The sequence below is a fragment of the Rhincodon typus genome, chromosome 22, assembly GCF_021869965.1.
Source record: "Rhincodon typus isolate 14 chromosome 22, sRhiTyp1.1, whole genome shotgun sequence".
In the NCBI taxonomy this organism is placed as follows: domain Eukaryota; kingdom Metazoa; phylum Chordata; class Chondrichthyes; order Orectolobiformes; family Rhincodontidae; genus Rhincodon; species Rhincodon typus.
This window is the reverse complement of record NC_063353.1, coordinates 29,481,639-29,494,502: the sequence shown is the minus strand read 5'-3', so window position 1 is coordinate 29,494,502 and position 12,864 is coordinate 29,481,639. Positions and strand designations below refer to the sequence as shown.

The 12,864-nt window shown below is 41.4% G+C and overlaps 1 protein-coding gene across 1 annotated transcript in view; it reads left to right on the top strand.

The window, feature by feature from the left end:
* Positions 1–12,864, top strand: part of reln (reelin) — a 294,405-nt gene that overhangs the window by 163,764 nt on the left and 117,777 nt on the right. Inside the window, exons 14-18 of the mRNA XM_048609963.1 lie at positions 3,027–3,139; positions 6,434–6,571; positions 7,031–7,217; positions 7,803–8,008; positions 8,813–8,984. Of these exons, the coding sequence (XP_048465920.1) occupies positions 3,027–3,139; positions 6,434–6,571; positions 7,031–7,217; positions 7,803–8,008; positions 8,813–8,984 (816 nt within the window). The remainder of the gene's footprint in view (positions 1–3,026; positions 3,140–6,433; positions 6,572–7,030; positions 7,218–7,802; positions 8,009–8,812; positions 8,985–12,864) is intronic.

Sequence of the window (12,864 nt, the reverse complement as noted above, 5' to 3'; positions counted from 1 at the left end):
CCTAGACTCTCTCCCCAAACCCCTAGGCTTGAGCATCTAGAAATCTAACTACTTTGTTCTTAAATGTATTTCGTGACTTGCCCTCCGTTGCCTTTGGTGATAGAGAATTCTACAGGTTCACCACCTTCTAAGTGAAGAGAGTTCCCTTCATCTCAGTCTAAAATGACCTACTGAGTATCTGTGAACTTTGACCTCTTGCTGTCCGCACACCACCAACATACAGGGGAAGCATCATCGCTGCATGCAGTCTGTATAGCCCTGTCTAAATTTTACGTTTCAATGAGATCACCTCTCATTCTTCTAAACTTCTGTGAATATTGCCCCAGTTGACCCAATCTCTCCTCATAAGACCAACTTGCCAGCCCAGGAATCAGTCTGGTGAAGATTATTATGCCCTGAGCATTTATCAGCTTTCAGTCCCATTAATTTTTCGAGCACTTTTTTGTTTGCTAATCTCCTTGAATTCCACAAGTTATCTATGTTGTCTTCTGCAAAGTCAGAAATCAAGTAGTTGTTTGGTTGCTCTGCCTTTCCCTTGTTCTCCATTATCAATTCTCCCAATTCAGATTGTAAGGAGTTTACATTCATCAACACTACTTCTTTTCTTTTTATTTATTTGTAGAAATTCTTATGTTGAACTTTTATGTTCCTTGCAAATGTATTCTCACTCTACTCTTCCGTTCTTAATCAACTGCTTTGTCCTCCTTTGCTCTATTCTGAACTGCTCCCAGTCTGCAAGTTTGCTACTTTTTCTAGCAACTTTATATCACTTCTCTTTAGATGTCACACTATACTTTTTTTTGTTAGCCATAGTTAGGCTACTTTTCTTACCGTGCTCTTTTCCAAAAACAAAAATATAGCTGTTGCAACACATGCATTTGTTATAGCGTCATAGATTCATATTTTATGGAAACAGATCCTTTGGTCCAATCAATCCATGTCGATCATAATCCCAAACTAAACTAGCCCCACCTGCCTGCGCTTGGCTCATATCCCTCCAAAAATTTCTTATTCATATACTTATCTAAATGTCTTTTAACCGTTGTACTGCACATGCATCCACCACTTTGTTTGGAAGTTCATTCCACATGTGAACCACTCTCTGTGTAAAAAAAATTGCCCGTCATGACTTTTATAAATCTTTCTCCTCTCACCTTAAAAATATGCCCCCTAGTCTTGAAATCCCCCATCCTAGAGAAAAGACTCCTGCCATTCACCCTATCTATACCTCTCATTATTTTATAAACCTCTATAAGATCACCTCTCAACCTCTTATGCTCCAGTGAAAAAGGTCCCAGCCTATCAAGTCTCTCCTTATAACCGAAACCCTCCATTCCCAGCAACATCCTGGTAAATCTCTTCTCAACCCTTTCCAGTTTAATAATATCCTTCCTACAACAGGGAGACCAGAACTGGACACAGTACTCTGGAAGAGGCCTCACCAACGTACTGTACAACCTCAACATAATGTCCCAACTCCTATATTTAAAGGTCTGAAAAATGAAGGCTAGCATGCTAAATGCCTTCTTAACCATCCTATCCACGATGTGATGCAAACTTCAAAGAATTATATATCCGAATCCCTAGGTATCTCTGTTCTACAAACCTGCCCAAGGCCCTACTTTTAATTGTATAAGTTTTGTCTATGTTTGTTTTACCAAAATGAAATACCTCACATTTATCAAATGAAACTCCATCTACCACTCTTCAGTCCACTGACACAATTGATCAAGATCTCTTTGTAATCTTACATAACCTTCTTTACTATCCGCTTCAAATCTTAGTGTCATCCTCAAACTTACTAATTATGTTCTTTAAGTATTAACCATTGCCTATCCACTGTCATGCCATTTAATAAAATCACCCAGTCTATCACAGCCAACTCACCCCTCAGATCCTCATAGTTTCCATTGTTTAAATTTGTGACCCTAGTTTTGGATTGGACTACTTCACTTTTTATCCCAGTGAAGAATTCTATCATGTCACTTCTTTCCAAAAGGGTCTCTCACAGCAAGATTATTACCTAACCCCTTATCATTGCATAAAATTAAATCTAGGCTAGCTTGTGCCTTAATTGCTTCCTGAAAGTACAATTCGAGCAAACCATCTTGTAAACGGTTTTAGATTTCACAGTACTATTGTGGTTGTCCAGTCTGTATGTAGATTAAAGCCACCCATGATTACTGTGGCACCCTTGTGGCATGCATTTCTCATTTCCTGTTTATTGCCATCCCCTACCTGACCACTACTGTTTGGAGGTCAGTAGACAACTGCCACTAACGTTTGCTGCATCTTGTTGCTTCTTATCTACATCTGGAGTGATTCCATTTGTCGATTTCCAGTGCTAACATCCTTTCTGCACTGATTTTATTTTTCACTAACTACATCTGTTTTTTTTTCATTTTGCCTTTCCTTCCTAAAGATTGAAGATCCTTAAATGTTCAGTTCTCAGTCTTGGTCACCCTGCAGCCATGTCTCCAAAATCGTAATCATATTGTAACTGTTTAGAGGCATTTGTGCTATTAATTTGCATACCTTATTACAAATGTTCATGCATTCAGAGATAGAATCTTTAAACTTGTGACTTTGACATTTTTACACATTTGTTTCTAATATGGTGCTAGTTTCCTTTGTTTTCTACTTGTCAAATTTTCACTTCCATCAAAATTTCCGTCAATCTTGCCTCCTCACTCAGGTGTCTGTCCCCCTGCTTTCTACTTTAAAGCCTCCCCCACTGTATTAACAAATGTCCCTGAGAGGATGCTGGTTCCAGACCCAATGTGGTGCAACCTGTCCAGCTTACACAAATATCATCTTTCCCAGAATTGGTCCCAAAACCTCAAGAACCCAAATCTCTCTCCTGCACCTTCCTTCATTCTACATGTTTAGTTTGACTTTGCAAACTTTGAATCAACATTAATGCAGTAATTCCAAAATTATATATTTGCAGCCTTTTAACAGATGGATGTGGAATTTTAAAAATTTGCTCATCTTGATATTTTCTGGGTTGACATATTTTCCTGCAGGAATGTTTTCCCAGCATGCCCAGTTGCCAGGAATTCACCTCTGCCAGTGTTTATCATTCCTCAGAGTTCCCGCAGTGGAAAAGAGTAACTGTGTCCCTTCAACAAAAAACATGGTAAGAAAATCATTGCAAGCATTAATCTTGGGAATGGGCCAAATGCAAAATGAATCATTGTCTCCCCACCAACTGTCTCTTCACTAAATCTGCAAAATATGAAATGAAAGACTCCAGGTAACTGGACTATAATTGGCTCCTCCCCAGCCTGTGACTACGATTTTAATTATCTTAACAGCTGTTATTGACTCAAATGAATTCTTAATCTCTTTAATAGCCGTAAAAAATTAACAAGTTTCTGTTTAACACTGATTGAAAAGGCGCAATTCTTCAGTATCACAGTGAAAACATTCCAACCACGAAGAAGACTGGTGTTTAAACATGTCCATGTATGTCAGAAGGGATTTTTTAATCTCGGCACCAATATCATAAAGCAGTTGCAGGACGTTTAATGAAAACTGCTGCACTAAACCTGCCATTTGTCTTCCAATCAGATAATGAATCAAATGCAGCTTAGACAAATTGCATTGGCTATTGCTTTATGAAAATGAATTTGTTTTTATTTGTAGATATTTTCATATCAGACCTGCTGATGAGATGCAGGCAGCTGTCAGGGACAGTTCTTTTTACAAACACAGATTAATTAGCACATTTGCGTTTTGAATATAAATATTCAAATGTTATTACATTATCCAGCTCTTGACAGGGAAGAGCTTGTTCTTACATCCATTTATAATCATCTGAACTTTCTAAGTGGTTGACCTTGAAAACCAGTCTGAGATTATCCCATGAGTGTGACATATCCTACCTGCCTTAAAATCAATAATCCAGATATTCTGTTAGACCAAAAAAGAATGTTAAAAGTGACGCAAGAGCTCCCGAAAAGAAATGTCATCTTGGAAGCAGCACACATTATGAGGGGAGACAAGAGACAGTTTTCCAAAAAAATAGATTTACTTCTAAATAATGTAATTGGAGTGGCATTTTCAACTAGTGTGGTATAAATCTGCAGGTGCCAAATGCAATATTTGACAAACTGGCGGGCACATCGGACTCAATGATACTGGAAATTATCATTTTCTATTTTGAGCCAATGTTCCTAACCTTGGGATTTATTTTGTTGAGGTTTAACTTCTTTTATCGTAGCTTTGGGCTTGACTATAATCAGGGAAATTTATTTGACTTGGAAGCATATTATAGTGAAGTATGCTCAAATGTGTGCACACAGATTCCAAATAAGATCCATATGAGGAACCCCATTCTGTTGATTTCACTATCTAAACAGCAATGCAGAGCAAAGTCTCTAAGCAACACCAAATTTCGTTGCATGAAATATATTTTTCGCAAATGAAAATTTGGTCCTAACTGTTTATTTCTACCTTCCTTATGGGAGGTGATGACCCATTTTGAGAAACAATTGCAAGAGCAGTGGCTGCTCTTTGTTATACTACCCTGGCAATCCTCCTTCAAGAAAAACCTGAACAGTGAGTGTTGCTAGGTTGTTATTACAACCAAACACACAGTCCTCAGGTATGCATTTTCAAAACTATTAATCAAAACCAGGAACTACGGCTGATTTTCCTCTCTCTAGCTGTTCTGGCACCCTTCCTGCTATCCAATTTAAGATAGGCCAAAATGAATTTGGCACCTGTGGCCTGTATGGCTTAGTTACTTTTACCAAATGAGCTGTGTTTTTATCTGCATTCATGGAGTATAGCCATTGCAGGCAGTGGAGCCTGACTCTAATTGCCGTTAAAATGTGGTGATTCTTAAAGCACTGCAGTCCGTGGTGTGTAGGTACACCCACAGTGCTGTATGGAAGGGAGTTCCAGATTTTGGTCCTGTGACAGTGAAGAAATGGCAACATTGTTCAAAATCAATGCGATGTGTGAACTTGTCCAGGTCTTGTTGCATATGGACATCGACAGCTTTAGTATCTGAGGAGTTGCAAATGGTCCTAAGTATTGAGCAATCATCAATGAACTTCACCAGTTCTGACCTTATGATGGAGGGAAGGTCATTGATGAGGCAGCTGAAGATGAAAGGATGTAAGGCATTAACTTGAGGAACTCCTGCAGAGATGTCCTGGAGCTGAGGTGACTGACCTCCAACAAACACAACCACTATCTTTTGTGTTGGGTATGATTCCAGCCATTGAAGAGTTTTCATCCTATATCCCCTTGACTCCGGTTTTGCAATGGCACTTTGATGTCATGTTTGGTCAGATGTTGCCCTGATTTCATGAGCAGTCACTCGCACCTCATCTCTGGAGTTTAGCAGTTTTGCCCAAGTCTGTAATGAGGGGTCAGGAGCCAAGTGTTCTGATGGAACTCAAATTGAGCATCAGTGAGAATTGTCCCTTGGCTTGATAGGAATGGCAGAGGGGAAGAATATGCTGGGTCATACATTACAAAGTGTGCTTGAATATAATTCTGCTGCTGCTGATGGCCCACAGTGCCTTATAGATATCCAATTTTAACTTGATAGATCTATTTGAAATCTATCGCATTCAACAAACACCTTGGTAGTGGCACACAACATGAAGGAAGTTAGCCTTGGTCTGAAAACAGGAATTTTTCATCTTCACAAGGATTGTGTAGCAGTCACTTCCACTGACACTGATAGACAGATATGTCAGGAACAGGTAGATTGGTGTGGTTGAGGTCGAGTAAGTTTTTTACTTTCATTGTTTCCTTTTCCACCTGCTGCAGGCCAAGTCTAGCAGCAATGTCCTCTAGGACTTTACCAGTTCAGTCAAGAGTGGTGGTACTGAGTGATAAATGCCCTCAGAGTAAATTCTGTGCCCTTGCTGCTTCCATTAGTAATTAATATGAAACAGTACTGACTTATCAGCTTGGGAGAGGTGGTGCCTAGTTTGATGTTGAGTGGTCCATCCAATGTCATACTATTTTTAGGCTTTGTACAACTGATTGGCCAGGCAATTTCAGAGAGTATTTAACAATCAACCACATTTCTGCAGGTCTGGAGTCTCTTGTATGCCAGACAGAAGGAATTCCTTCCCTGATATGCAATTAGTAATGGTTTTGTTGTTTTCATTGGATTACTTTTAATTCCCAATGTATTCATTTAATTTAAATTCCTTCAATGGGGATTTGAACTCATGTCTTCAGAGGATTGGCCTGAGCTTCTGGTGGCCTAGTCTCGTGATGTTACCAGTTATGTCATTGCCTCCCATTTCAATAAATTTCCCGTATACTTTGTAACAATGACTACTGTCAAGTTCCTGAGATCTAATGGTCTCCACATTTTAAAGGTTTCTCACACTCACCATTTATTCTGAAAATAAATAAATAAAATAAATCTTAAAACCAATACTTTTTTTTACTTATTCAGGTCAAGTGCTACACGTTTTCGCTGGAGCCAGAGTTACTATATGGTTCAGGATGAATGGGCATTGGATGACATTTATATTGGTCAACAATGTCCTGAAATGTGTAATGGTCATGGCTGGTGTCATAACGGTCTCTGCAAGTAAGTGGATGTAATAATGTATCAGTATTGACATATTGTGTATACGTATAAAAAGCATTGTATACCATTCAGTCCCTTGAACCTGTTCTGTCATTTAGTTTGATTATGGATGATGTACTCCTCAACTACATTGACCCATTTGATGCTTACTCCTAGATACTCTCAAATGATAAAATGTTAAGCCAAGGATCTCAGAAATTATGAAGAATCTTCTGAGTGCTTGAAACCAAAATACAGCCATGACAGAGCAAATTATACCCAAATACCTTTATCTTATTCCATATTTTGTTAGGTTTAGTTGCACACTTGTTTGCTTGTGTAGCTAACAGTCTATATTTACGTTGTTGAGATCCCAGCAAACTTTTAGAATAAATGAAGTTAAAATACCTCTGATATGAACAATGCAAAACTGCATTGTCACAATTTAGTCCCTGACATTGTTGTTTTCTTTCCTAAAAGATGTGATCCAGGCTATCATGGATCTGCCTGTAAGCCAGAGGCTATGTTACCTTCAACTGTGACGTGTGACTTTGAGAATGAGGCTGTGATAAAGAATGATTGGCAGGTAGTTATTGGTGGGCAAATCGTCAAACCGGAGCAAGGATGTGGAGTCATTTCCTCAGGTTCATCACTCTACTTCTCAGAGGTAATTCATCCCTCATTCAATACAACTAGAACAAGTATCTGTTCAAAAATAAAAGTGGTTTTAGCATAACATGAGGATTTCTACACCATTTTGAAATGTTTAAATGAAATCAAACAAACAGTAGATTCCCTAATAATTTGCATCTTGAGTTGAGTGACCTCAGCCAGGCGTGAGAGTGTTAGACTGATGACCCAAGATAAAGCAAAGGAAGATCACACAGAATATGCATCTCTAGTAGCCCCTCCTGTAAAATGTGGGTGTCAAAAATCTAAACTCAGACCCTGCACCCACTCTCAAGGATAACCACTTGACTGAGGTGCAGGGGGTGAGCAGAACTACACTCTGTCTTGGAGATGGAAGAAAGGAAACCTTCCTCTGGGCTCCAGCCCAAGACTACAGGTTTGCTTTCTCATGTTCTGCATCAAACAAACACCTTGGATATTTTTTCACCCTCCACATTTTGTGAGTAATTTCCCCAGCAATTCCTCTGTACATTGAGGATGAGAGCTCTAACAATGTTAAACAAAAACAAAAGAATCAGATTGTATAACATTAAAAGTGTGTCACCTTTACTTGTTAATCTAGAACGGGAAGAGACAGCTGGTCAGCTGGGACTTGGACACACAATGGGTGGACTTTATCCAGTTCTACATTCGAATTGGAGGGAACACAGGCTCCTGTAACACACCAGACAGCAGAGAGGAAAGTGTTTTATTGCAGTACAGCAACAACGGTGGTATAACCTGGCACCTGCTTTCAGAAATGTATTTTTCAGACTACAGTCAACCCAGGTATGACTCGGGAAGGAAGCAGATTTATTCTTGCGCCTTACTTATTATATCTAGTCAATGAAGCACACACTGAAAACATCAATCTCTTGAACATGTTCTGTCATTTAGTTTGATCATGGAAGATCTACTCCTCAACCAACTCCTCAACTGTTTACCCATTTGATGCACACTCCTAGATATTCTTAAATGATAAAATGTTTAACCAAGGATCTCAGAAATTATGTGACCAGATATCATTGCATCATGCAGCACCAAGGTGCTTGCCAAAAGTACTTTCCTCCGATCTGTCATAGAAACATCACTAACATCACTTTATGCTAAAGTCCAGCCGAAGTTACGTTTGCCACATGTGGTCTAAATAGTTTCTACTTGACCGGTTCAGAAATGTTGTTATACACCTCTTGAGTAGATGGAGCTTGATGCCAGGCCTCCTGGCTCGGAGGTAGGGACATTACCACCATGCCACATGAGCCCTCAGCTATGTGGTATTAGCACTGCTGCCCACAGGTCATTATATTTCTGGCAGTGGATACAGCTGTGCTACATTGCCTCAACATTTGAAGTTTGGGCCAATACTGCCTTGAACTGGGAATTACTAGATTCAGCATTTCCATCAGAGTAAAGCATCAAGTAAAGGGCATGCATCTACACCCATGCAGGAGGGAAAAAATAAAGCTCAACTATACCTGGTTCACCAGAAGGCTGGATATTAGAATTTTTCTTTTCAGAGCAATGGGGGAAAGAAAGTTATTGCTCAGCAATTAAATACACAGAAATAATTTTGTTTTATATTACATTCAACAGATTTGTTTATTTTGAACTTCCGGCTTCTGCTAAGACTGCTTGCACACAGTTCCGTTGGTGGCAGCCCATTCATTCTGGTGAGGGATATGACCAGTGGGCTATTGATGACATTATTATTTTATCAGAACGACAGAAACAGATTATCCCTGTCATTCAACCAACTATACAGCAGGTAACAATTGTGATCATCTTTATAATAGGATTATTATCAGAGGATTTCTAGTTAGCCAACAAACAAAAAATATTATGACAAATATTCCGTAATCTCCTGCCACCAAGAGTGTAAAATAAATTCCAATGCATTTAAATGTAAAAAAAAATGCTGTTTTCTCTTCTTGCTCCAGCATTTTGTGGATAATTAAATTTTGGCTTCTCTTGTGATGACATCACTGAGCTAGATCAGCTATCCCCCTCGAGTCATTTTCACAACAATGCATAGACGCATCATAAAGTACAATGAAAGATTTGTTCATGTAACAGGTTGGAAAATTTAAGGTTCTAGCGAAGATTTGTAGCTCGGGTTGTGGATGAGGTTGTTGATTTGCTCGTCGAGCTGGCTGGTTATCGTACCGATGTTTCATCACCATGCTAGGTAACATCATCAGTGTGAGCTCCGATGAAGCAATGTTGTTCTACTCCGCTTGGAATTTATACGATCTGGTCTGTTAAGTTGGGTTGTGTCATTTCCGGCTCTTTTTTGCATGGGTTTGTAAATGGTATCTAATTCCACATGTTTGTTGATTGCATTACGGATTGAAACCAGGCCTCGAGGAGTAGACCAACATCGCTCCATCGGAGACCGCACTGATGATCTTACCCAGCGTCAGCGAGCAAACCAACAATCTCAGCTTGGAAAATCAATCCTTACAGTACTTCAGTCATTTACTCTGCTAGACACAACCGGATTAAACATAATACAAATGAGTTTTGACATAATTAGCACAACAAATAGCATTGTAAACTGTGCAACCCACACTCTACATTTTCAGGAATTTACGTGATTTCATTTTAATGCAAAATTTGTTTCATTTCACGGTATTGTGGTGTTAATAGTCATTCTTGAGTCTTTAAGCCTCTTTACGACTGTAATATTAATGTTGATTTCCACATCCCAGAATATGAGCTGAACACAAAATCTGAGTTTCCAACTGTCCAGTTTAAAACAGATTCTCAATTAAAGCAATAGAGATGGAGTTTTTAAGTGAAATAAGACAAGGGAGGCACAGTTGTAGTATGGCGCACTGACCTCTACATCGCCGAGGCCAGACGCCAGCTCTCTGACACCTCCTCCTACCACCCCCTTGATCATGACCCCACCCCCGACCACCAAACCATCATCTCCCAAACCATCCACAACCTCATCATTTCAGGTGACCTCCCACCCACAGCCTCTAACTTCATCATTCCCCAACCCCGCACCACCCGTTTCTATCTCCTTCCCAAGATCCACAAACCTGACTGCCCTGGTCGACCCATTGTCTCCGCCTGCTCCTGCCCCACCGAACTCATCTCCACCTATCTCGACTCCATTTTCTCCCCCTTGGTCCAGGAACTCCCTACCTACGTACGTGACACCACCCACGCCCTCCACCTCCTCCAAAACTTCCAATTCCCTGGTCTCCAACGCCTCATCTTTACCATGGACGTCCAGTCCCTGTACATCTGCATTCCCCATGCAGATGGCCTAAAGGCCCTCCGCTTCTTCCTGTCCCGCAGGCCCGACCAGTCCCCCTCCACTGATACCCTCATCCGCTTAGCCGAACTCGTCCTCACCCTTAACAACTTCTCTTTCAATTCCTCCCACTTCCTACAGACAAAGGGGGTGGCCATGGGTACCCGCATGGGCCCAAGCTATGCCTGCCTCTTTGTAGGATACGTGGAACAATCCCTCTTCCAAAGCTACACTGGCCCTACCCCCCACCTCTTCCTCCGTTACATCGATGACTGTATTGGCGCCGCCTCGTGCTCCCACGAGGAGCTCGAACAGTTCATCCACTTCACCAACACCTTCCACCCCAACCTTAAGTTCACCTGGGCCATCTCTAATACCTCTCTCTCCTTCCTAGACCTCTCTGTCTCCATCTCTGGCATCCACCTGGAAAACGATATCCATTTCAAGGCCACTGACTCCCACAGCTACCTAGAATACACCTCCTCTCACCCACCTTCCTGCAAAAAGGCCATCCCCTATTTCCAATTCCTTTGCTCTGCCGCATCTGCTCCCGAGAAGAGGCATTCCACTCCCGGACATCCCAGATGTCCTCGTTTTTCAAGGACTGCAACTTCCCCTCCACAGTGGTCGAAAACACCCTCAACCGTGTCTCTCGCATTTCCCGCAACTCATCCCTCACAACCCCTCCTTGCAATAACAACCAAAACAGAATCCCCCTCGACCTCACATACTACCCCACCAACCTCCGAGTCCAACGCATCATCGTCCGACACTTCCGCCATCTGCAATCTGACCCCACTACCAAAGACATTTTTCCCTCCCCATCCTTATCTGCTTTTCGGAGGGACCACTCTCTCCGTGACTCCCTTGTGCGCTCCACTCTCCCCTCCAGCCCCACCACATCGGGCACTTTTCCCTGCAACTGCAGGAAGTGCTACACCTCCCCCCTCATCCCCATCCCAGGCCCCAAGATGACTTTCCACATCAAGCAGATGTTCACCTGCACATCTGCTAATGTGGTATACTGTATCCGCTGTTCCCGTTGTGGCCTCCTCTACATCGGGGAAACCAAGCGGAGGCTTGGGGACCACTTTGCGGAACACCTACGCTCAGTTCGCAACAAACAATACACCTCCCAGTCACGAACCATTTCAACTCCCCCTTCCACTCCTTGGACGACATGTCCATCTTGGGCCTCCTGCATTGCCACAGTGATGCTACCTGAAAGCTGCAGGAACAGCATCTCATATTTCACTTGGGAACCCTGCAGCCCAAAGGTATCAATGTGGATTTCACAAGCTTCAAAATCTCCCCTCCCCCGACCGCATCCCGAAACCAGCCTAGCTCGTCCCCGCCTCCCTAACCATTCCTCCCACCTCAAGCCCCACTCCCATCTCCTACCCACTAACCTCATCCTGCCTCCTTGACCTGTCTGTCCTTCCTGGACCGACCTATCCCCTCCCTAACTCCTCACCTACACTCACCTTTACTGGCTCCAACCCCACCTCTTTGACCTGTCTGTCTCCTCTCCACCTATCTTCTCCTTTATCCATCTTCTATTTGCCTCCCTTCTCTCCCTATTTATTTCAGAATCTCCTTCCCCTCCCCCATTTCTGAAGAAGGGTCTCGACCCGAAACGTCAGCTTTCCTGCTCCTCTGATGCTGCTTGGCCTGCTGTGTTCATCCAGCTCTACACCGTGTTATCTTATATAAAAGAACTCACCTTGCTTTCTACCTCAGAGCAAGTGTAATGGGAACTTCAATATTTTAGCTTGAGGCAGATAACTAGATTAATAAATTGAGACAATTTACCTTTAAGAGTTTCAGCAGCTTTCAGTAATAGCAATTTTATGTAATTAACTTTACGTCTTGCACACATCAGAACACACACAAATTGCCAAAATGTCAAATTTCAAAGGGACTAATAACTTATGCTGCATGACAAAGGATGCTGATTGGTTGGCAACTGTGATTCATTGAGGTATTAGCAAGGAACTATATCCTCCATGCTTTATTTTAATAATAGTGCTATAGTTTGTTAAATTATTCCTCCCTTTTGAATTCAGAATTATTGATTTTGTCCTGATGAGTGCACAATGAAAAACTTTGAAAGCATGTCCCTTTTTTCAACAATGCTTAAACTTACCACTGAGTAACTACTTGTTAAATGTTTGTTTTGAAGACCTCTAACTTCATTGAAATTGCTGAGCTGATATATTTATTTCAAAGTTGAAACTCTGGGGACTAGGATGAAATAAATCCAATCAGTACTGTATGCCATGTCAGTTAACTCAAGTGAAACCTTGCAACTTGCTTCCAGAGAATTAATATTGGAATTGCTAATTCACTATCAGTCATGTTTGGACGCTAGTAAATCCTG